The sequence below is a fragment of the Artibeus jamaicensis genome, unplaced genomic scaffold (assembly GCF_021234435.1).
Source record: "Artibeus jamaicensis isolate MK-2021 breed Jamaican fruit bat unplaced genomic scaffold, CSHL_Jam_final contig_797, whole genome shotgun sequence".
NCBI classification, from domain to species: domain Eukaryota; kingdom Metazoa; phylum Chordata; class Mammalia; order Chiroptera; family Phyllostomidae; genus Artibeus; species Artibeus jamaicensis.
Genome location: NW_026521977.1, coordinates 3,735,044 through 3,761,324, shown reverse-complemented (window position 1 = coordinate 3,761,324; position 26,281 = coordinate 3,735,044). Strand labels below are relative to the sequence as shown.

The 26,281-nt window shown below is 47.2% G+C and overlaps 1 protein-coding gene across 1 annotated transcript in view; it reads right to left on the bottom strand.

Annotated features, from left to right (window-relative positions):
- Nucleotides 1-25,540, bottom strand: part of PARVA (parvin alpha) — a 157,864-nt gene extending 132,324 nt beyond the window's left edge. The window contains exon 1 of the mRNA XM_037146868.2: nt 25,298-25,540. Within this exon, the coding sequence (XP_037002763.1) occupies nt 25,298-25,433 (136 nt within the window). The 5' untranslated portion in view covers nt 25,434-25,540. The remainder of the gene's footprint in view (nt 1-25,297) is intronic.
- Between the last annotated feature and the right edge of the window lie 741 nt (nt 25,541-26,281).

Below are 26,281 nucleotides of genomic sequence, written 5' to 3'. Positions count from 1 at the left end.
TTTTGTAAGTGAGGAAAGTGAGGCCGAGAGAGTTGAAGCGGCTTGTACGTAGATACGCAGCTGGTAATGGACACCAATCCCTTTGGCTGCGGACCGTAAAACTAGGCACATGTGAGTGAGTCTCATTAATGCTCCTCGAGGACTATATGAGAACCGTGGCGATTGAATTACAAGTCTTCTGCCTGGCCTTCTGCAGCCTTCCTCAGTGACTGCCCACAGCAGCTCCTGAAACTCTAGGGAAGATGAGGATGGCCCGGGTCCGGTCCCAGGACCAAAAAGGCTCTGTTGCATATCCAAAGCACACAGGCCAGGGGCCCCTGATGACTCAAGCTCCCCAGCTGGAAGCCAGCGGGGGCACCTGCACTGCCCCACACGGAGCACTTTCCACTCTCAGCGGCCTCCCCAGTCCTCACCTAATTATCGGCACAAGGCCCTGGCCAGCTGCCATCCCTGTCCACATGAAGGGATGGCCCCACTGCAGAAGAATCGGGACACAAAAGCCATCCCCACTGCCAGCACCTTCAAGTTCTTAAACTCCAGCGCCAAGGGCTTTCCCAGTTCCTTCCTCCTGGGCCTGTCGAGGCTGAGAATGCTCTCCCATCCTTGTAAGACTGGACGCTTTTCCTGGGGCCCAGACACCCTCCTTGATATCACCACGGAACGGGCCCTGCCCTACCAGCATCCCTGCAACAAATGGGCTGATCTCCCCAAAATATGATCCCTTCACCCCAAAGCACTGGTGTCAAGGAGCATCCTGCTGTGACATGCAATCTAAAGACCCACTAGCAATTTAGGCTGGGGCAACACCCAGTGTTGGCGGAACAACTGAATAAACGTCCTGCACATAGGCCATAACTGAGATGTTAAGGTAAGTCTCCTACCTAAGCATCTCCCACTAATTAAGAAGAAAGGGAGAGCCATGTTAAGTGGTGAGCCATCTGGGCAGCCGCCTGAGGCACAAGTTTATAAAAAAATGTTATGCCATTCCTGGAATAGTTGGAAATCGAGTCCCAGCCAACTCAGGTTTCCACATACTGCTTCTTCCATAACTGGTGAAGTGTGTATTGGTCCCACTTCTGCCAAAGATGATAGTGCACTTGGTGAGCGGGGATCAAAAGGCACAGTCCTCTCTGAAGGGTGGTTTGGATGAACGTGCTTGCACCACCAACTGTGCAGGTTGCAAGGTGACACTAGAGGCCACGTCACTGACCCTGAAACCAGTCAGCTGATGGGACCCAGAAGCCAGCAGTTACATCAGCTGAAACGTTGACATTAAACTAACCCTAGATGTTAGAGCTACTTAGTGGGAACAAGTGATGTATTACAGTAACTAAATTTTAACTTGTTTACTATTTTTCCAAGATGTTGCTTAGTTCAGAAACTCACATGAAATAAATACCTTGCATCCCTTATTATGAATATAAAGAAACAGGCCTAGTGGCTGTATTTGTATAAATACCAGTCTCTCCCCAGCCCCACTACACAGGGTGGAACACATACTTCAAGTATTTGGCTGATACCAACTGGGTGTCACATCAGAATTCCTCAGGCACAGCCGGGATGCTCAACTCACTTACTGGGCACTGGGAAGGCGACGGGACTCCTAGCATCAGCATGTGGACCCCTCAGGGGATCAGCCCCCCTCAGGGTTAGGTAGTGCCCCTTCTCCCTCTAGGGGAATCATGGGGCCCTGCTCCCCATCCTGGAGACCCCAAAATCAAGGACTCAGGCAAAATTGCAAAACAAGAGGATTCCTCCTGCCCCTCTTGCCTCCATTATGGTTAATAGAAATGGCAGAGGAGAGGGATAGGGGTTAAAGAGGAAGGCAGAGTGGAGAAGGGATTTTGTAACAAAGCCTTGAAGAGAGGCAGAGAGAAACAAAACGGAGCAAAGTAAATGGTAGGATGGGAGAGCTGCCCCGCACTGGCCTCTGCAGAGTATCAGGGAGGCAGCAGAGAAAGCAGAGACGTGCTGATGAGGTCAAGGGCACGTTTTAGGATGAGATTTAATGGGAAGTGCTAACCACAGGTTAGAGAGAAGGATTACGATGTTATAGAAAATTACCATAAGCCTCAGAAAATGGATTCAGGTCTCCGGTACTGAATGGAGGCCCAGAATGGAGATTCAACAGCTAAGTCACAAACTCTGAAAGGTTTTAAACCTTCAGACAGGAGGCCAGACTCAGGAGGAAACAAGCTCCTTCTTAGATGTATTATCCCCAACAAAGCAGAATGTACATGTCGGCATCTCTGAAACTACAAGGAAGGGAAGTAGCTCATCCCTTCACATTGACTGGGCGATCACTACGTGCAAGGCTCTGTTCTATGTGTCTGACATGCATTAACTCACCGTCTTACATCATAAGAAAGGTACTAGTAGTGTCCCCACTTCACCTTGGCACAGAGTGGGAAACTACAGCACAATGAGGTTAAGAAATTTTCAATTTTTCGGAAGTTACATCAAGAGTAAGAAAGAGAGATCCTGTAGAATTTCTTGTGACCAAGGGGAGAAGTGGAAATTAACTGCAGAGAACCCATAAAAATTAGTTAACATGTACTGCACCCTTGTCGTCTGAGCTGCCCATCTGCTGCTCCACATCCGTGATCCACCACAGTCTGGCCAGCGGATGAGGTCAGGGTGTTCCCTGACGCCCTCCCTGTGGGGCCGTGAGTGGGCAGTGGCTCTTCTCTGACAGCTTTCTCCCTGCCCCCTGGTCAACACGCCATCTCCTTGCCCCTTGGGCCCAAGGGTAGTGACTTTACCTGCTGTTATCAGCCCCAGGGTGCTTCACCTTCCTAGATTTTCTTCAGGTTCTCCCACACCTTCATCCAGGCCCCTTCATTACTCTAGTCAATGACCCCGTAGAGCGTGCCAACTGTGCCTGCCAGGACCTCAACTAATATAGGACAATGTGAATATTTTTATGTGCCTTTTTAACCCCTACCTCAACCCTCCTGGGTGGCATTATTACCCTTATTCTGTAGTTGGGGACCTTGAGAGTCATGGTGGGTTGGCACATCTAACTAAAGTCACGGAGCTAATTACATGGCAGAGTCTGGGTCGGACACAGGTACTCTCATATCTATATTCTACTCAACTCCTGTGTGCTACGGCCCCTCCAACCTACACTGTGCAAAATGTCTTCACTTACCGTGCTGTCTTGATTGTCCTATTCAAGTAGGAGAAAGAAACATTTCTAAGGCCATTGAAGACTTGGCCCGTGGTCATGGTTTCCCAATCCTCTTGCTCCCCAAGGTTACCGGTCTACTACTAAGCAGACAGGAGAGCTGGTGGCAAATAATCGCATTTCAAAAACCAACCGTGTAAATATGGGCTATTATTCCCATTTCCCCGGTGAGTCTGTACCACAGTACAGTGGTCTCCAGCTTCTGAAGATTCACTGTGGCGAATGTGAACATCAATGCCACAGAAGCTGGGCTGGCTCCAGCATTTTCTATGCTCTATTATGAGCTGCAAAACACTGTTTGCAAGAGGTTCGTAGCAGCTTCTTGAAAAATAAGATCCCACAGGCAAAAAAAAAAAAAAAGTTTTAGAGAAAGCATACGGTATATCTCACTTTGCTGCTGCTGTAAAAATTTGGAGAGCATGTCGAGTCTTAATATCAGAAACAGAAGCTCCTTTAACCTAGCTTTTTCCAAACTAATTTGAACATAGTGTACTTTCTGTGGCCACTTATTAATAGCTTTCCTAAATATAAAATTAGATAAACGTTCATTCTAAATTCCCTTAATGTCCACAAATTTTAGCTAGTTAGAATTATTTGCCTATAAATTCACTATATATTCCAACTACGGCCCTTGGAGTTGCTTAAAAATACCTGCCCACCAGGGAGGGGCCCTGAGACTTGTTAAGGTGGACATCACTGCCCCACCCTCAACGCTACACTCTGCCATTGGCACACATTTTGAACGGGTGCACTTCAGGGCACACTAACGAATCAACGTCATATTGATAATTATCTCCTGCTGCTATTAAAGAGCACACAAGTCTTCAAAAAAGTCCCTTTAAGGGAAATATAGGTCAACATTTGGCCCCAGACTTCAGTGCAAACTCCCCTCATCACTCCTTCGCCCTCACTTTGCCTGCACTGCTAGAATGGTACACAGCACACAGGAATGCCGGTAACTATTTGTGTTCAAGCATCTAGAATTCCCTACAGTCATCCAGATTTCAAAAATGCTTCCTACTTGCCCCGTAATTAACAAAAATACGTCAGAAATTCCAATGGATCTGTAGTTTCCAGAATTGATTCATTCAAGCCGGCATGTAATACTTATACATTAGGCTCAAATCATACAGGGAGGAAAAAAATGAGAACAAGGGAAAGAAAAGGAGGAAATATATAGCTGAAGAAATAACTGGAAACACTCATGAGAAGTCCCTGTCCTAAAATGTTTGAGCTGCTGTCACAGAATAAGGCAGCCCGGGGGGCCAACAAAGGACAGAAATATCTTTCCCACAGCTCTGGAGGCTGAATCCCAAGGTCAAGGCACCAGCATGGTGTGTCCCTCTCCTGGGTTCCTAGCCTGCGCCCTGTCACCATGTCCTCACCTGGTGGAAAGGGGCAAGGGCTCTCTCTGGGGCCTCTTTTATGAAGGCCCCAATCTTCCCAATCACCCCCTAAAGGTCCTGGCTCCTCATACCCTTGCTTTAGGGGTTAGGATGTCAACATATGAATTCTGAGGGGACACGAACATTCGAGTAACAGCAGTCCCATAGACTTGGCTACATTCTTGCTGCACAATATAGACGAGGACCATCAAGGTCATATAAAAGCTTTCCCCAGTTGTGGCAGCCAAGAAAAGGGGAGGGACCTAGACAACGGTGATACCACACGTCCATATGTAGACTTTATATACAGATTTGCTTGGCTTTCAATTTAAAGTAGTTTGAAATCTGTTCAAAGTAAGATAATTTTATTCCAGTATCCAACTGAGTCTAAAGCAAAAGAGGAAATATAAACGGCTTCATGCATGGAAACTGTTCAGCCTCACCGGTAATCAAATAAATTAAAAACAATTAAGGTTGTTTCTATTAATTAAATTATAATAATGAACGTGGAAAAGGATGTAGTTAAACAGGAACTCTTGGACCACTGCTGGGAGCATATACCAGCCCAACTCTTTTAGAAGTGTGGTAATATCTATCCAGAAATTTTAAAAGCTTCATATTGTTTGACTCAGTGATTTTATTCTAGGAAACAATATTAAAGACAGAAAAGTAATTATACTAAAACTGTTTACATCAGGGCAAATAGTATTTTCATCAGGGCAAATAACTAGAAACATACCAAACTCCACGATGGAGGGAATAGGTTGGCAATCTACGGTACCAATTTCAGATGGAATATTAGTATTGTATTATAGCCACTAAGGATTATATGCAAGAATTGTTTATAGTAACATCATAATGGGAAATGCAGTGACAAAAAAGAAATGTGGATATAGACTAAAAATAAACAACAAACAGAAACACTGGAAATCAGTATGCCAAAATGCAAGCAGCGCTTGTGGAGACAGCATCCTCACGGTGTGATTCGCAGACCAGCACCAGGCCGAGAACTGTGTGTCACCTGTCTACCATGACGAGATGACAGAGTAATTTTATGCACACATTTAGAAACTTTAAGCAATTTGGTATTGCTGTGACATCCAACTGCATGTCCACCAAACTGTCCACCGTGGGGTACACACCAGCTTCAGTGCCGTCAGATGAGTGCAAACCGCACGATGTGGTTACATGAGCCACATCGTAGCCACACACAGTAGGACAACACAGCCCACAAAGGATCAGAAATAAAAAAGAACTGGCCTTTCATCTAGACCCCTGATCTAGGTGGTAGCACTTTTATCTTCCTCTTCTATATTTTCCAATTTTTAACAATGCTATATTGCTATTATCATAAGAAAAACCAATATATTTTATTTTTCTTTTAATGCAAGCAAAAAGAGGAAAGTAAATCCCACTTGACTACTGTATCTTTGGAAAACTTTCCCAGAGTAACGTAAGAAATGCTGAGAGGCAGGATTGCCTAGTGGTTAGGAAAGCACGTTCCAGAGCTGACAATGTGGGCCAGCTGTGCAACGCTCTGTGCCCCGGTTTATTCATGCAGGAAACAGGGGCAAGAAAACTTATCACACAGCTACTGATAGGGTTTGGCAGGATGAAAGGAATGGATATGTATAAAACCCTGAAACACAGTAAACTGTATATAAATGTTCACTAGCATTGTTACAAATCATGGATAAAGGCCACATTTCCCAAAGCCATAGCCAGACCACATTTCCCAAGTTTTTATTTGCAAAATGGGTCAAGAGAAATGGTAGAAATAATAGTCATATAATAGCAAGTAATATTACGTGCTTTCTGTGTGCCAGGTTCCATGCTAAGCACTACATATGAATTAGCTCTAATTACTATTAATAACCCCATTGGTACTAAGTTATTCTTCATCCCCATTTGTGGACAGGGAAACTGAGGTGCAGAAAAATGAAGGGGCTTGCCCAGGGTCACCAGGCTGTTAGGTCTGTTTCTCTCCAGGGCATGGACTAGACCCCGTGCCCCTTGAAAACAGAAATGCACTGTCTTGTCCCCAGGGGAAGCCAGGGTCAGCAGCCTGTTCAAAAGACTTGGCCAAAAAAAAAAATCCCAGGATTCACTTCCAGCCAGGGCCCTCACTGGGTCCCCACACCCAGCCAGCAGACAGCAGCTGGCCTTCCTCCACAGCCTAGTCGGGTGTTGCTCTTAGGCAGTGATTTAAGTCCCCAGGAAGGCAGCTTTTGGAACGTAACCAGAGGATGCAGGGGTTTGTGAGTCACTCCACTCCCCCTCCGGGCCAGGGTCCTGGACACAATTTGTCATCTTCGTCACCAGGTTTTCTGTTCCTGGTTGGCTGGGGGTTGGTGGAGCAATCATCCCTAAAAGGAAGTCAGTCTGTTAACAAGTCCCATCTCTCCCTCCCAAAGGGACTGGAGGCAGAAGGAAGGACACTGGCAGGACCCAGCTGTTTCCGGGCCTGGAGGAATTCAAGGAGGCGGAAAGAAGGAGGCCGGGCTGGCGGAACACTTGCAACACTGGCTGCGGACATCTGCTGGGGGGTGCTTCTCCGTGACTTTCTCCACCAGTGAGAAATCTGGGCCTAGGCAGCAAAGAGCGTGCGTTCCAGAAAAGTGTGGAATCTCTAAATATTTATCCTGACAGCTGAAGGGAGAAAACAAAAGTCCTCCTTCAGAGAACAGGAGGCCTGGGAGTGGGCAGACGGTTAGGAACACATGGGGTTTTGCACTGAAATCCAGAACTTTCTGTCTGTACCAGAAGCCTGGAGAATTCAAAGCCTAAAAATCTGTGGCTAAGAAATAAGCATCTCCAATAAAATTAAAGATCAGGATAACTTTTAGTTTCCACACTCTCTTTTCAAGACTGAATTCTTAACAAGAAGTAAGATTTTTTTTCTTAATAAGAAATAAGTTTTAAAATTTTGGTAATTAGGGAAATCAGGCATTTTTTCCTCCTTCATATTTCCTTTTTTGAAGGACAACTTGGTAATATGCAACAAAATTCAAACCTAACTTGTGACTCAGAAGTTCCACCTCTAAGAATTTATTGGAGAGATGAACAGTATAGAATGTTTTTATTTGTTTGCATGTTCGATGCAGTATTGTTTGGAGTAGCCAAACGCTGCCAAAATAATCAAATGCTCATTGATAAGGAATTGGTTAAATTTAGCTATTGCACACACAGGCAAGGCATAAAGTTGTTTAAAAGATGAGGTAAAACAGCCCTGGCTGGTTTGGCTCAGTGGATTGAGTGCTGGCCCGAGAACCAAAGGGTGGCCGGTTCCATTCCCAGTCAGGGCACATGTCTGTGTTGTGGGGCAGGTCCCCAGTTGTGAAGGGACCCCAGTTTTGCCTTATGCAAAATGCAACCACACATTTCTGTTTCTCTCCCTCTTTTTCTCCCTCCCTCCCCATTCTCTAAAAATAAATAAATAAAATCATTAAAAAATGAGGTAAATCAATGTGTGAAAGATACTCGAGATGAATAGGTATTTGGAAAATACAAGCTGCTAAGCACTCTTGACAATGGTATTCCAGCTGTAAACAACCAGAACAAGTACATACACTTGCAAAATAGAACATTTCTGATACTGTGCCAGTATATCATTATACATTCTATTATTACTATTATTATTTCGATTATACTAGGCTACACTATTATCTCTTAAAACCTGAGAGCAAAAAAGGAAAAAGAGGCCCTTACTTTTCAGTTTATATTTCTGGCTTCTTCAAATTTTTTATATAAACATAAGCATCTTCAGTTAAATTAAAATAGAAGTGACAATCTCAACGGGCTAAATGTAAGAGGTGGGTTTGGTGACAGCAAAGACACAGTTCTTCCTCTAGGACTTGGTCTGTGTCTGCCTGGGGCTCATGTTCATGGAATGGCCACTGAGGGCCAGGTCCTGCTTTAAGCACTTTGCAAGCACCAACCTCCTTCATCTTCGTGACAGCCCTCTGAGCTGGTCTCAGTAGCATCCTATTCTGCATAGAAGGAAGCAGGGTCTGGAGCGACTGATGAGCTTGTCCCAGAGCACTTGGCCAGTGTGTGGTGGGACCCCGCAGGCTGGCGGGCTCCGGAATGCAGAGACCTCCTCATTTATTGGGGTTGCCTCTCAAAAAATGTTTGTTGAATAGACAGATCAGAAAGCCAATACCTTTTTGACTGGAGAATAAGTATATTATTAAACAGTTACTATCGTACTGTTTATTCATCATTGTTAATTATTACTGATGAATGAAAAATCAACACCTCAGAACAGTCAGCTGTGGTACAGCAGGAAAAGCGTTGGACTTTAAGTGTGAAGAAACTGATGGAAATCCCTGCTCTACTTAGTAGCTGAGAGACGCTGGGCACGTCACTTCCCTCTGAGCCTCAGTTTTCTCCCCCATAAAATGGGGATGACGGGACCTTCTGGGGTTACTGTAGGGATTAAATGTGACATCCTGTATGAAAGCCCTAGGTGCTTGACATATATGCTGGATACGTGCAAAAATGGGAAAAACACTGAGGATAAAATAAACTATGCTCAGAGCAGCGCCAAGCACAGCTCATTTTTCTCAATCTGCTGAGTTTTAAAAGGGCATTGAAAAACTCGTATTTATATAGAGTCTAATAATCTGAGGAGGAAACCAGGGTTTTTAATTGTTCTGATCTTGCCTCTAGGATATTGATTCAGGACATTTAATGTCATCTCCAAATGCCATGTTTAATTTGCATCGGGTCAGAAGCCGGGCTGCCGAGTGTTGGCTGTTGATTTTAGGCAGGGACTCGGGAGGGCCCGTAGCCCGCCTTCCTCCTGGCCGGTGGCCAGCCCAGAGCTGGCTTCACCTGGGACCCTAAGAACTGTGTGGCTAAGGAGGCCAAGTCTTTGATGGATTTTCACTGTTTAATTAAAGTGCAGCTGGGGCCTGGGGCCGTGCTGTACCTTTCGGCAAGATATTCATTGCGGGTTGCACAACTAGCCTATGCCGAGGCCATTTGGCCAGGGCACAGCCCAGACTTTGGCCTGGTCTCCCCCTCGCTCAGGAAGCCTGCGCTCAGGCCTTTTGGAGTCGAGTCCCCAGGGCTCATCCTCGGAAGCTTAATTCTTCTAAATGCTGCCTCCGAGGACACCTCAGGATTAGAATTCGAAAACTGGCCAATGGCTCCCAAACAGAGTCCCCGCACACCTGCTTTACAAAACAGGCTGCTCGGCCGTCCTTCGGCAAACATAACCTGTGCTCTGGGCCCACCCTCAACACTCCATGTACTCTCTAGGCAGCTACAGGAAGACTATCCATTAACGTCTACATCATCAGAGTCTTCTCTTTTATTGTAAATATGGGAAATTTCAAATATGCCCCAAAGTAGAGACTCTAGAGCAACCACGCTCCGTGGACCCGCTGTCACTGGACAACAGTAAGCAGCTCCTGGCCACGTTCGTCCATCTGCACCTCACCCCCACACGGCAGCGCATGAGGCCAGCACTCGGCATTTTATCACATTGCCCACAAACATTTCAGGATGCCTGTCGAAGAGATAAGGACTTTTTTTTTTACAAACATAACCACACTGCCATTCTCTTGCCCTGTAAGGTAACAACAATTCCTGAATGTCATCAACTCTCCAGTGAGTGTTTCCATATTCCTGACTGTGTCCTAAACGACTTGATTTGTTTGAACTCAGACAAGGCTCTGGCTCCGTTGTGACCTGTACCTTTGGTGGCTTTCTCTTCTCCTCTTTCTTTCAACCCCCCACCTAGCACACGGGCTTCGTGCGCGGACACGCACGGCCCCGAGACACCTCTGCTTCCGTGGCCTTGGACACGTAACCAACCTCTCTGCTTCGGCTTCCTCAGCTGGGACACGGAAAGGATATAAATCCCCTATCTCATGGGGTGAGAATGAAGTGAAATAGAAAGTATAAAAAAGAATGTGTTAGAACAGTACTGGCACAGAGTGAACACCAATTAACTAGTTCTCAGGGCTACTCTTTTCTGAAAGATGGTGCACAGCATCCAGGCCAAAACTGAGTAAAAGCCTGTGCAATTCTCCACATTTTTCTCAGACCTTGTGCTACTGTTCACAGTGAGGTGGTAGAATGTGTTAGTTAAGTGCAAATCTCCAGAGCCAGACGGCCCAGGTTCAAATCCCATGTCTTCCACTTGCGAATAATGGCAGAACAATGCACGTATTTTCCAAAAGTCATTTCCTTTCCCTTTGGGCAGACAACTAAGCTATGTTTCTTGGCCTCTCTTGCACACAGGTGTGCCCACATAACTGAGTTCTGGCCAGGGGTAAGCGGACAGAAGTGAGCTCCATCACGTCTATACCTGGGTCATAAAAGACTCCCGCTGAAGTTTTGTTCTTTCTCACCCGCCACCTGATGGGCGAGGACTCGGAATCAGGAGGAAGGCAGAGCCGTAAGGCAAAAGGGGCCCGGGGCCCTGATGACCAGGCAGAATGCAATCCAACCAAGAACGGTGCCACTGGGTTCTGCTCTAAGCCAAAAATAAACTTTTTATTGTGTTTAACTTCTGAGAATTTGGGGTTTATCTGCTGTAGCAGACAAATTATAATGTTACCTTAACTGGTACATTGCCCTTGACCTTGGGCAAGTGACGTGCCCTCTCTATCCTCCACTTTCCTCATCTGTAAAAGGGGCGACGATGCTCAGAAAACCCATTTCGACCCCATAAATGGGGCTGTAGGGAAGGTCAAATAAGTCCATACACACAAAACCACACTTCCTGGCCCTACGAGCACAGCACAAGGGCTTGCCCCCTATGTCATTTTCACCAGTGTCACAATTGTTATCGGAAAAGTCATAGTGTGTCATTAAGAATTTCTACATTTAATTTAAAATTTTAAATTGATTTTACAGAGAAAGGAAGGGGGAAGGCGAGACTTGGACGTGAAAGAACCATTGATGGGTTGCCTCCCGTACATACCCTGACCAGGGATCAAACCCCCAACTTTTTGGTATACAAGACAACACTTCAACCACAAAGCCACCTAGACAGGGCTCTAAATTTCATTTAAATGTACAAGTTTCAAATTGTTGTTACTTCCTGGTATGATTTTTTTCTAACAATTTGGGGCTAAAATTGTATTGCAGCCAAATAATTTCCAATTTAATAATAAAAGCCAGTGGGATAATAAGATTATGACAATTTGCTTAAGAGGAAATAGTTCAGGAATACAGTCATTCTGCAGAATAAAATTCACCTAATACAAGATGCAGCATGTCTCCGGTGCTCCTAGCCAATGTTTAAAAAAAACCGGGAGAATGAGACTTCCTCAGTGAGCACCTTTCTGGGTCAGCAGCCAGCGCTCTCATCATGCTCAGGGCTGAGGACATGCACACGAATCTCCATGGAATTTTAAAAAACAGTGCCCAGATGATCTGCACAAAAAGATACTCAACATCGTTAGCCATCGGGGAATCACAAATGAGCACCACGCTTGACACCCACTGGGATGGCCTCGATCAAAAAGACAGAGAACAGCAAGTGTCAGTGAGGATGCAGAGACACTGGGTCCCTCATCCATTCACTGCAGGTAGGAATATGAGACAGCGCAGCCACTGGGGAACCAGCCTCGCAGTTCTTCAAAACGCGGAACCTGAAGTCACCGTATGACACAGCGATGTCACTCCTAGGGATCTACCCAAGAGAAACGAAAACACGTGTCCACACAGAAACTTGTACATGAAAATTCATAGTCATATTATTCTTGATGGCCAAAAAGCACAAACAGTCCAGATGTCCATCAACCGATGAGTGGTTAAAAAAATGTGGTATGCTCATATAATGGAATATTTTTCAGTCATAAAAAGGAACGAACTACTGATACAGGCTACAGCACAGATGAAACTTTTGTAAAAAGCCACTTACAAAAGGCCACATATTATTTGATTTCATTTACATGAAATGTACAGGATAGACAAACCTATAGACATAGAATATAGATCATAGAATATAGGTTAGTGGTTACTTGGGGGTCAGGGAATGGGGACAGAGGGTGGAATGACTGCTAATGGGTACAGGGTTTCCTTTGGGGGTGATAAAAATGTTCTAAAATTGGTTCTGTGAAGGGTTGCATAACTGGGAATATACTAAAAAAATCATTGAATTTCAGTTTAAATGGGTGAACTACATCTCAATATAGTTACAATATTTTTTAAAGTGTGTACTCCTCCATTAGCTCAGATGTTTCCTCTGGACTTGAGCCGCCATCAGAAAACAGAGCATGTTCCCACCTCATCAGAAGCCTTTGGGAACTCAGGGCCCTGTGTGAAAACCCAGGTACATTTCTGTGTGCAAGTGACAGTCCCGTGACACACACACGCTAATGAGTCTGCAGCTCAGGAGAGAGGTCGTGGCTGCAGGCGTGACTTGGGGAGGTAACAGCATACCCAGCCGGGACGTGGAATTGTCATCCACACTCCCACGAAAGCTGACAACCCATTGATACCAATGCTGCACACACACAACTGTCTGCCACCAGGGATACGAGCAAGGTTGTGTGTCTTGTCTTTTTTTTCCACAAGGAGCATAAGCTAGACCATGAATCACACGTCCCAGAATCAGTAATACTGAAAGGGCTAGGTAACTGGGGCCCAAACTACTTAAACTGATGTCATATCATTTGAAAAGCTGACATTTAGGCCCCACCAACTGAATGACAATTACTATCTATCCAATTCATGGCCCTGGACTCCTATTTCCCACCTGCCCTAACACCAATTTAAGCGATGCTGAACTTTGATCTTCACAGCAGAATGTCTCGGATTTATTGAAGTGTCAAGTCCTAACTGTGCTAACATCCACCCCTGGCAGGGCCATTATAAGGTGTGAAATCTGGGCGCCCATCACCCTGGCCAAGTTCAGCACAGTGACAATCAGAAGGAACAAATCAGTCTGCCTCTCCATAGTCATCACGGGAGCCCTGTAATTTACCATAATGACGGTCATGGAGGAAAAGCAGGGGAAGGGGTCGTTCCATTCTCCAGGCACGTGAGGTGCTGGAGGGGCTACTGAGCCCCCCCAGAGAGGCCTTGCAAGCCTCAGCCAAGAGAGAGCTGCTACTCCTGGCAGAGGGCATGCAGCCTGAGTTGCTTTAAACGGAATTGTGTTTGGTGCAGAGGGTCGGTTCCTGCAGCCCCTGCTTCTCCCAGCTGGCATGATTAACTACCTGTCCTCTGCAGGTCTGCCACACCAGGCTGGGAGCCAGGAGGAGCTCGGCCTTATGGTAAACAGGAAAACCCTTCCCCACTGGGCGGGGAGTTTATTTCCAAGCCTGGAATGTGTGGGGCTGGGGTGAGAGAGGCAAGACCTAGGTTCCCCTGTGGGCGTTGGCAGCCTTCTCACCTACCTCCATTCTGTGGGGCGAGGGTATCCTGAGTCCACCCTGGTGCTGTAGGCTGCCACAGCCCCTCACCTGCTCAGCTAGGGCCCTGACATGCCTGCTAAGTTAGACCAGCTTCTGTCTCCAGGATCCTGCATCTGAGACCTCAGCCTGGACTCAGATGAGTCTCCCTGAGTCAGGACTCAGGTACCCAACAGATGCCAGGAGTCTCTGCACCCTGCCCTTTCAGGGACCACCTCAATGGACCTGGAGTGCCTTCCCCCACACCTAGTGATTGGGGCTGCAGACCCTCCTTCAGACTCATTTTGCTTCCCCTCGGGGTCCCCAGCATGCCCCATAGCCAAAGCCACATTGGCAAAGACAAAAACTACTTTAGGAACAACTGTTTTGAATTGAGACATTAGCACAGTACTGTAAATGGAACATTAATTATTCAACTGATGAATGCACCTTGGAAAGAAATAAGTGCAGAGCCTGCTCCTTGATGTCACTGGGAGCCCTGACACCTGCTTCTATGTCACCGAGGGAGCAAAACAGGCCGGTAGCCTTGCCCCTCCACAGTCCAACCTCACCCTCGCCCAGGAGATCTGCTGTGTTCTCATGAAGAACATCATTTATGGCTCCTTAGTGTCAGGCTGTGCTTCTCACAGTGCAGACGAGGGGAGTTGCCTCTAGATGTTAAAGGAGATGAGGGAGTGAGTGAAGGGAATGTGTGTGATTCAACGATGAAACATACACCCTCGACACGGCACTCCCAGGGAGGGCGTCTGCCTCCACGGGTGACTCCCCAGAAACACTCCCTGGGGTGCTTGGCATGCTAATTGCATGCTCCAGCTGGCTCGGATCCATCCTTAGGAGATGAAATAAGACACCTGACTACTGACTCCTAATGCAGGTTGAAGAAAACTGAGCCCCTGAGCTATGCCAGACAAGTATGAGTAAGTTTATGTATTCCCAGAAGACTTAGGCATCACAAAGGTATGATTGGACAGTTATGTGGTTTAGCAAATGTTGGCGTATTAGAATCTTGAGACAAGGACGTTAAAGCCATACTGAGTATAATTTGACTTCTGGACTCAGGAAGTACTCTGGCACCTTTCAGTGCGTCAATGCTGTCATTATGAGCAACTGTCACGTTTATACACAGGACTGTAATCAAACTAGGGCTGTCTGTGGCATTCTCTAGATGTTGCTTTTCTACCAAATAAAATCCCCACACTGGCTTGAAAACAACAACATCCCACTCTGTTAAAATCCAACTAAAACACAGACAGGTCCCCAAATCCTGCCCTTGCTCTTGTCAGCCTGAAGGTTCTTCCTCTGGTTCTAAGAATCTTGTCTCCTATGGGCCCCTGAACCCTGTGAACCTGCAGTTTTCCACCTAGCACTTAGCCCACTGTCTTGAGATTCCCTCCCACTTGTCTGTGATTACCAAGGTGTAGGGCAGGCCCAAGAATCCATAGGTTGGGAGGTAGGAGGAAGTGATCAAAGGAAGGAGGGACTTCTTGACCAAACTCCCACTGGGTCCCTCTCCAGTAGGACAGGAGGTGATGGCTGGGATGCCCAGGGGAGCCTCAAGGATGACTACTGCCAAGGTGGTCAGACCTTGGGCTCTGTTATAAGGAAGAGCAGGCAGTGGGGGTAACACGCGGAGCCCATGTGGATGGAAGGATGGCTACAAGATAATGTTCTGAAGTAAAGACCTGCCTGTACCAGAGCTTACTCCGACCATGTCACTGGCCTTAACGGCAATCTGCACTCTCCCGAGGTCTCGCCTTCCCACCCCACCCCTCAGGTGACCTGGTGGTCCTGCTGGCCAGGAGCAAACAGAAACTTTCAGCCTAACGATGTTGGTTTTACTTTCAAAGAAGCTACCAGGAAGACCACTCAGACTGAAAGCAGTAATTTTCCCCTCATTATCAACTACAAACTACTGATAGTAAGCCAGCCAATTATCAGCCTTTGACCCTATAACAATACTTCTGGGGCTCCATGCATGAGAACTTATTCTGAATTAAAAAAAAATACTTTAGGCAGCATTATTTCTAGAAGAAAAAAAAGGAACCAAAAGAAATAGTTAAATAAATAGGACATTCACCCGATGGAATACTATGTACCTATACAAAGTATATTTGATAAGATTAGTACAACATGAAAATATTTACCTTATAATAATAAATGAAGATTTATACAGAATATATTTATCTATTTAATATGCATGGCATACTCACAATTATAGAAAAGTTATAATGAAGAAAAATAATAGAAAGAAAGAAATAAAAATTGTAATAGTGATTGCCTTTGGGAGTTGGTACATTCAAGACTGTTTTGTTTTTGACTTTCCCATAAACTCCATCAGCATGGGCTAATTTTATAATGGGGAAGAAAAAAAACTTTCATTAAAAAAAATCAGGTGCTAGGTGTGCAGTAGTTCAGAATCTTTCTGATTAAATTCCCTGCTTCTGCCCGTGGCCTGATGTTTCCCTAACACTGGTTGTGGCCTGATGTTTCCCTAACACTGGTTGGAAGGAAATACATAGATGCCAGTCGCAAAGTTTGGTTTTTCTAAGGCTTTGGCAGGCTGGTACATTCCAAGCAAATAGAGTTATCACTTAGTAAACACTGGTAGGATCGGATTTTAGGTGAGTCCTATAGCAAAGCACATCCCGCAAACGTGTCCCAGGCCTGAGCAGAAACCCAGCAGCTGCGATGAATGCAGGGAGGCAAAGCTCAGCGAAGGCGTGGCCTCGAGCCATCCTCACCTTGTGGTAGGTTCTTCACCGTGAACAGGACAGCTGCAGGGATGAGGCTCTCTTGCTAAGGAGTGATGATAGTGGCCCTGCTCTCACCGACTCAGGTTTCCCTAACTTTGCAGGGAGTGAGGAAATGAAGCCGAGTAGAGTTTCGGTCTGCCCATTTCTCCTTTCCCCCAAACTCTGCAAAGCGGCTGTTTCACCTCAGTCCTGCCGCACGCGAGCACTCTACCATGAACATGCGCAATGCCATTTTTGCAGAGCAAGCTTTTCTGCACGAAAACAAAGAACGCTGGTCTGGACATGCGGTCTCCTCACCACCCTTGACCAGCGGGTCTCCTGGCAGGCTCACTGCCACCCCTGCACAGTCACATTCCAGGACCCAAACCTCTGGTCTTGGGGGGTCTATGTGCATTTGTCAAACAACAGGGCTAAGTGATAATGGCTTCTCACAAAAAGGTAAAATGATTTCTGGGCAAGGGAGGAGGCAGTTTTGTAAAACACACACACACACACATACACACAGGACCAGCAGTTGGAATCAGGGGACTAGAAACATCATCCAAGGTTAGAAGGCAATTTGAAGTAAGCAGGGCACCCCCTCAATAGGAATAAAAAGCCCAATGGTGATTCCGGCAGTTAGTTAAAATCCATTTTGAGGGCATCTGGTAAGCCCCTGATGCTGTGCTAGGCACTTGGGCGGGACACAAGGGTGAGCAGAGCACACTCACCCCGGTCCTCCTGGAGTCTACAGGGAAAAGGAAAGGGAAGGATGAAGGCCAGGGTCTGAGCCAGATGGAGCTTCCTTGTCCTGGGGGCTCTGGGCCTCGGGCAAAGCCCTCCTTTGGATTTTTTACTGATTTCAGGCCACAAAACGTATTGAAAACTTAACAGGATGTTTACAACTTTTTTTTAACATATTTTATTTTCATTTCATTTTTAAACGTCTTTTAGTCTTGAAATTGTTGTAGTGCTTTCCCCAAATGCATTCTTTTGTCCCTGACAGTGAGTGGAGACTTTGGATCCTCACAGATATTTACGTGAGGATCTCAGCCCTTGCCCTGTACTAATGGCTAAAACATAATTACAAACTGCACTTGTTAACCAAATAGAGATATTCCATGAGACAAGGAGACTGATTCCTAATATGGAGGTGTCCTTGGGCCAGGGCCCACTTATCCTGGCTTCCATCTCCTCTCCCGACACAGAGGTGCCTTCATTAGCAGAGGAAAGAAAGAGGTCTTTGTGATGATGTCATTCCCAGACCACCCCACACAGACAATAAAACTGAATTTGAGAGAAGCCTGGTGAAATGAGAGTGCAGAAATCACAGAATACCAGCGTGGTGAGGGTCCCCTGAGGTTATTTCGCCTAATCCCTGATGGTAGAAGTGGGCAAAAGGAAAGAGACTTGTCTAATATTACACAACCAGTTAGTGGTGGGCTATTTTCACCAGGGTAAACTCGGGGAAACTTATTCCATAGAAATTCCAATATCATTGTGTGTTCAATGTTACGGGAGGCAGGAGAGCTACCGGAGGAGGGGTTTCACCGTAGTGTGGAACACACACGCCCACAGGCGGCTGCCATGAGGGGCGGCTGGTGCTCCCACAGGGGCAGAGACGGGTGGCACCACAGAGAAGGAAGCGCCTCACTGTTCCTGGCGGAGCTGCCAAAGGCATCATGCAGAAGGTGAAATGTGACGTGGGTCTTAACGACTGAAGAGTTTGTTGAACAGAGAAGGGAAGATGGCCATTCCAGGAACACAGAACAGCATGTGTAAAGGTTAAAACATGTGGGAGAACGTGATGTGTCTGGGAATAAAAAGTGGCTTGGTGTGGTTAAAATGGAGGTTTCTTGAAAGGGAAGTAGAAGAGATTAGAGTAATAAGAGACTGTGACGGCGTTGAGTGCCTTGCTAAGAAGCCTGTCCTGGGAAGACGTTATCTTTGTCTGAAAAAGACAACATTTTGGCAAAAGGATGAAAGATGGACTGAACAAAAAAGGGCCAGAGAGAGGGAGACCAGCGGGTGGATACTGCCTTATTTCAGGTAGAAAATACAGTAAATATTTTACAAATAAACAATCTCAAACATGACAAAGAGCATGTATGAGGCCTGAATTAAGGCAGCCATACGTAGAAGGTAGAATTAGCAGGGCTTCGTGAGAGACGATTGGGCATAGGGATGAAAGAAATGGGGGGGCAGGGGGGCCCATCGCCAGCCAGCCTGCCATCTATTTATGTTCAGCCTGGGGGCGGGGGTAAGAATAGGTTTCACATTTTTAAATGGCTGAAAAAAGAACAAAAGTACATGGATATTTCGTGACACATGAAAATTATCTGAAATTCAAATTTCAGTGCCCACAACTAAAGTTTTGCTGCCAGGCTTGTTCATTTCTCGGTTGTCCATGGCAACGAGGGCAGAGCCGAGGGGAGGCCAGAGGGCCAGCAAAGTCTGAAATCCTATTTATTATCTGCCCATTAAGAAAAAGCCACCGACCTCTGATAAAACGGAGGACCACGGGGGTTCAACCGTGGGCAGCTGGTGGGATGCTGGAGCAGAGGCCCATTTGGGTGAGTGGGACAAATAATTCCAGCGAGGGCTTCCCGAGTTTCAGGGTCCTGTGGCGCAGCCAGGAGACGGTGGGAAGATGTAACTGGACTACAGGTGAAGATTGGGATTTGAGAATCACCCATGGGTAGATTCTACGGCATCGAAGCTATGACAGTAGATGAGGTAATACACAGGAGAGGAGAAAACAGGGAGAAAAGCAGGAAATGCTACAGAGGGACAAACAGATGTGCCTGAGAGAAAGTCTGAAAAAGTCACAACACAGGGAGAAAATCCCATGTGGATAAGGTCAAGGGAGAAGATAAGGTCAAGGGAAAGACAAAGTTGGATAATATTGAACGCCACCAAGGACCCAAGTGGTGTCAGGGTTGAACAAGAGTGGCTTTGGAAGCCTCAGCCAGGGAAGCTTAAATAGTGGGAACAGAAGGGTCTCCCCAGCTCCGCGTTCCCCCCGTTTTCCTCCTCTCACGCTGGCCACTCCTTTTCAGCCTCTTTTGCTGGTTCCTCCTCACCTCCCAAATTCTAAATATTGGAAAGCCTCCGCGCCCAGTCCTTGCACTTCTTTACATTCACGCTCCTCTCCTAGACGACCCCATTCAGTCTCATGGCTTCAAATACACCTACGCAGTGATGTGTCTCCAGCCCGGATCTCTCCCCTGAACTAGACTCCTAGAACCAACGGCAAACACACCACCATTGGGAAGTCCAGTAAGAACCTCCTACTGAATAGCCCAAAGTGGAGCCCCTGCTCGTTCTCCTCCAACCAGCTCTCCTGCAGAATTCTCCATCACAGCTCAAATCAGTTCCATCTCTCCAGCCGTTCAAACCCTGGGATCATCCTGACTCTATCCTCTCATGCTCCATCCGATCTTTCAGCAAGCCTATCTGCCATACCTGCAAACTACATCCAGAATTCTATGCTCAGCCCCTGTACCGCTGCCTCTCAGCTCCAGGCCACCACTCTCTCACCGGGATCATTACAGCGGCCTCCTAACTCACCTCCCGGCTTCTACCCCTGTCCCCTTAGTCAGTGAACACCATCAGAGTGATCCTGTTAAAGCACAAGGGTGGCCACATTATTTCTTTGTGCAAAACCCTCCACAACCTCCTCGCCTCACTCTGACTAAAGGCCCTGGTCTTACGAGGGCCTCCAGGGTCCTACACAACCTGCCCCACCCTGACCAGTTGCCCCCGAGACCGGGCCAGCTTCCACAGCGGTGTTCACTCTCCTCTAGTCCACCAGGGCCACTCCTGCCACAGGGCCTTTGAGTCTGCCATTCCCTCTGCCTGCAGCGCTCTTCTCCCAGATATGCCTATGGCTCTCTTATCCCTCCTTCAGGTCTCTACTCAAACATACCCTTCTCAGTGAGGTCTTCTCTAGCCATCCTATTGAAATTGCCAACCATCCCACACCACAACATTTTCCCTTTTCCTGCGTTATTTCACTCTAGACCATTATCACCTCTCATACAAAAGACACATATTTTATGAATCTATCTCTTTATTGTCTGCTTCCCCTACTAGAATGTAAGTTGCGAGAAACAGTCCCTGCTGTATCCCAGCACCTAGCACAGTGCCTGGCATATATGAAGCACTCGAATAAGTGCAGAAAGAATGGGAATCGTGGACTGGGAAGAATGGAAATGGGAAGTGACTAGGAGACAAGAAAGGGAAACCCAGTACATTCAACACTTTCATGATCCCTGGTGAGGAGCTTAGGAAGAAACCAGTATTGGGAGATTTTCATCAAATGGGAATGACTCGGACATATTTAGAGAATGTAAAGAGAATAGAGCCACATGAAAAGACTGAGGACATGAGAAAAGGGCATCTGCTATGCCAAGTATGGAAGAAGGGGGAGATGACTGGCCCCCTGAGCAAGGGGAGAAGGGACACCTCCACAGAAGGGACTAGGACAGGAAGGGAGCGTGAGAGAAGAGCTGTAGAATCAGGGACAGGTGGGGCTGCAGGGAAACTGAGTAAGATCATACCTGGGTCTTAGCTTTCTGTCTCAGGGTCTGGGGAAGAGCCTGAGCGCTGAGGGTTTGAGGAGGCACCTTGGGAAATGAGAATGCAAGCTGACATGGGGAGCAGGCTTGCTCAGCCGTGCTGAAAGCTCCGGTCACTCTAGAAACCATCAGTCAGTTGCAGAGTTTGGGAGTTCCCCCAGCTGTCCTGGGCAGCCAACAAGACCCAAAGTGGCAAGTCTTAGGATTATTACAAGAATTATTCAATGAAAGCCCTTATTAAACACTTCAGACCTAAGCAAAATGTAAAATGCCGAGGAATAATAAATAAATGGGCAAATGATAGGAATAACCATTGCTGTAGAACTAATTTAGGGCGCCTTCAGCTGGCAAACACCCTTCAAGATGGTGTTCCTGCAAAGAGCAAGTCTGGAGGACGGGTCTGGAGGAAAAAAGATAAAAAGTAGCCCTTTGGTAAGTGGACTCTGAAAGGCCAGTCTAAGAACCCACACAGGAGGGCATGTATGGCGTCAATGGGCTCTGGAAACCCCAAAGAAAAGATCCACAGAGAAAAACAAAAGCCTCTTAGTTACAACTCACTAGAAGGGGCCCATATATTTTTAAATGCTGAAACGTGACATTTTGGAAACAGGAGGATCTGACTTGCAAGAAAAGATTCCTAATTTTCAAAGAGACCAAAACAGTGCTTTACCTGGGCTCCATACAGTCATGGGCTACTAGACTATTTGCAGAACCTGTAGAATCGTCTGCAGTCCATAACGAAAAGACTGTTTCAACATATAAAGACTACATGAAACTGAGCTGTCAGTTTTAACAGCTACTGTTATTTGTGCCATGCTGTGCACAGTACACACTTTATCTCATGTAACATCACCACTTCCATGTAAGGAAGAAATCTTTATTCTCATTTGATAGAGGAAGAAACAGAGGCTTTGAGGGATTAAGGAACTTGACCTAAATCATTGTAATAAATAAAGAGCTAGACCAGAAATGAAACCCAAAAGTGTCTAGTCCCAAAAAGTATGCTTTCAACCTCTGTTACCTCTTGCCTCTCTAGTGCTATATTTTTCTTAAGAAAACACTGGGTCGATCATTGGTTTTAATGTACTCTTAGGACACTTACAGTCATTCTATGATGTAGCTAGTAAGTATTCTTAGGAAGACATATTTTTATATGGAACTATTGACCTAAATATCTAACTAACATATATTAACATGTCCTTCCAGTCTTTGTGTCCTACAGTGGGATCCAACGGATGACTGACAGACCCTGGGTCAGGAGATTTCTATGCCAAAGCATTGAAATAATCTGTGGATAGACTGACATCAGGGATCTTGAGGAATCAGGAAGAATGAGAGGTTCTAGAACGCTAGAGGTGAAGTGGAAGAAGGGAGTTTCGGCAAAGCACGGAGCTGTGAGATGATGCATGATCCTGCACAAGACCTAACCTTATGATCACCGAAGTGACAGTTAGTGGGCCCCTGGCAAGGTAAAGAACTGGTCACCAAGACCCAGCACACGCTCACCAAGAGCAGGTCACTGCAGATGAGCCCCACTGCCATCTCTGACTGGGCTGGTGATGGCAGGCAGCACCAAGCAGCTGGGGCTGGGGGGAGGCTGGCCCCTTAAGGAGAGGCACATGCTCTTCAACTTACCCATTTATACCCCCTGGATTAGCTAATAGACTGAATGACAGAATCAGGACTTAACTGTTTAGTATAACAAGGATTAAAAAAAGATCTTGCACTTGATTTCAAAAACCCAATTGAATAAATCAAAGATAGGAAAGGGAATGATTTAGGAGAAACAAACATAAAAATATCTTTCAGCTGATAACAAGCTCCATGAGAGATAACAGTATGATGTAGCTGACAAAATAAGGAAGAGCAGCCTGGGCTGCATTCGTAGACACGGTGTCGAGGCTAGAACAAAGGAGGTGACGCTGTGTTCCACACCAGCTGGCTGCACTGAACTACTACTGCACTCTGTTGACTCTGGGCAGCTCGCTCTGAGAGGGTCTGCTAGTGATTCTCCACTGTCCCCCACTACGATCTATTCTCTGCACTGCTCTGTGCCCTAAGGGAGCTGACCCCTACATTCACCCTGAATCCTTTCCCCTGATGACTTCCCACTAGGTCCAGTCAATTGGAAGTACCAGTGAGAAATTCAGGGCAAGGAAAAAAAGAAAATGCAGGTCTCCCTTGGGCCACATCTCCCCGCTCCATCCATCTCCACATTTCTGACAGTGGCTCTGTCCCTCTGTAGCTGCAGTTCCCATCAGGCCGCCCCCTTCCAGAGCTCCAGCCCTCAGTGGATTCTGGTTTGCTCCCACTGTCCCTTCCGGTCTAGGAGTGGTCGCAGCTTCCCTCTGCTTGCTGCGAGCCCCTAGTAGGTTCCGCATCATCCCTTTGAGTTCACCTAACCCTGCCTACACCTCTGTAAATAGTCCCTTCCCTACATTATTTTCAAAATCCCAACTAAGGTGACCTTCTGTTTCCTGAGGGACCTTGAGTGAAACCGAAGAGATATAGGATGGCAGCAAAGCCATAAAATATTGTCTACGAGGACCACCTACAGGAACAGAAAATGTGTGGCCTGGTGAGGGGAAGACTGCGGGACACAGCCAAGCCCACCTAAAACAAGTGAAGGGCCACCGTTAGACTCATTCTCCCGGCTCCATGAATAGGACAGCAGCACAATCGATACAGAGAGACCAAGGCTTTACTTTTACAGTGAAGTAAACTTTTCTAAAGAGTCGGCAAGGATGGGGTGAGCTCTCCCGATAGGTCGTGAGCTCCAGGAATTCTGACTTACCCAGTCTTAAACTGGAGAGCCCATTTCTGGAATACCACAGGTAAACAAGGGGTAGTTTAGAAAAAGACTTTCCAAGTCAGGATTTCATGATTTGCTACCAACTGCACATGACTCAGTGGTTTACCAAAATAACCAAACTGGGAAAAATATTTTGGGGGATGTGTTTTACTGCTTCTCTCTTCAAGATAAAAGAATGGAAGTCTAGCCCTTCAGGTCAAGCTGGGTTGTTCTCAACAATGAACTTTTTTATGCTGTCAGGTAACTCAGGAACATGAAACTTATTTTGTGTCTTAGTATCATAACACCATTTCCACAAATGTGAGCATTCTATCAAAAACACTTAATGAAGCAACTTCTGTCTACACATCTACCACTAGCTTCTTCAGAGCTGTCAGCTCAGTTTCAAACGAAAAACCAGGATGCAAAATCTGCCAGTGAGAGAAAACATTTTATAGGCAAACCGTCCTGGAAAAAAAATAAGCCCTTCAATCCACCCGGGGTGGGAAAAAGGAAATGGTTTTTGCAAGAGCTCTCAAGTCCTGAGTTCGCAGAAGGGTCACGGCCATGATGCTAAGTGTGTGCAGCTCATTCCAGAGTTCTCCTGGGGTTCGAGTTCATCGTTATTACACGATAATAGGAAAGCCAGCTGTTCACTCATTCATTCAACAAACATTTGATGTTGATCTACTCATTATCAGAGCACCATTGGGTCCTGGGGGTAGGCAAGATCCAAAGAAGCCGTCACTGCAACTAGACTTCAGCAGGTCTAGAAAACGACCTGCTTTCCAAGACCAAGTAAAGCCAAAGAGTGAAAGTGACGGTGCCCAGAAAAGTTTCAGCAGAAACTTGGAAAATGCCAGCTTTCTGGTGCGTAGAGGGCGGGGACTTGGGGCCTACAGGAGGACGCCGCCTCCCCACTGGGGCCGGCGCGTCCGCAGTCCTGGGCCCTCTGGCCACGCGGCCCCGGCCCCCTGCCCAGAGCGGGCGTTGCTTGGGCCCGGGCCCGGGCGGCTCCACCCCGGCGCCGCCAAGGCCTGGAGTGCAGCTCCAGCGCGACCACCAGCAGGGCGATGGCCAGGACCCGCGGGGCGCGCCTGCCCCCACCACGACGTTCCGGGGAAGCGCGCGCACGCGTCGCCGCGCCCCTCTCTTCGCCCGGCTTCCGCGGCGCGCTCCCGGCCGGCCAGAGCCCAGTGCCCACTACCCCGGCCCCTGCCGCCCGTGCGGCCTGGCCACACTCACCCTCTTTGGCTTTCTTTCTCCGGGCCAGAGTCCCGCCGAGTTTCCCCAAGAAGGAGTCATCTTTCTTCCGGGACGGGGGCGACTTGGGAGTAGGGGATTTGGGGACAGAGGGAGACTTTTGCGGGGAGGTGGCCATGGTGGTGGAGCGGACAGCCGCCGACCGGTCTGGGACGCGGAGTTGGTGCTGGGCGGGCGCGTCGGGACTGAGGCTGCGGCTTCCCAAACGGAAGCGGAATTATTCCAAGCATTTAAGGCAGCTCACGCTCTCCTTTCCCTTCCCTCTATCCCTCCCTCGCGCCGCCCTCCGCCCTGCGGGGAGCTGTCTGCTCGGGCCCTTGCCCTGGCCAGGCTAGGCCTGCTCCCTGCGCCCCTTGGCTGCCCTAGAAGAGAGGATGCCCCAAATCTGCCCCTTGCAGGGCGTGCAGCCTTATCTGCTTATATGTGTGAGTGACCCTCCAGCCTTGCAGTGTTACAGCCTGAATGCCTCATTTCCCCTGACTCTGCACCCAGCACAGATCTTTGCACAAATCCTGGGTTCAGTGATTGCTGAACCGAACCCACGTGTTACTATGTTTCCCATTGTCTCGCCTCAACTGCTTGACGAGCCACTTGCTTTTCCACAGCTTATCTACCTGCACAGTTAATAGGCCCGTGTCTTGTGTCCAGAAAGGAGTGTGGAAAGAAAGAGTGAACCAAAATGTGTTCAGGCCCCACCAACTGGGGACGTCCGACTGTTCCTTCACTTATTCATAGCTATGCCATAGCTGGACACTCCAACCCTCATATTTGAAGCTGAGCAATTTGAAGCTCATGAGCACAGGGCAGCAACATTCCTGTTCCTAGCAGTTCGATGGCTTGTGCAAAGGAGGATCTCAAATGTTGCTATAAACTTGAGTGGGAAAGTGTGACCATGGGACCCTCTGAGACAACGTGCCCCCCTCCCACTCCCCAAACTTATGTCACCTAAGCCACAGAATGACATCC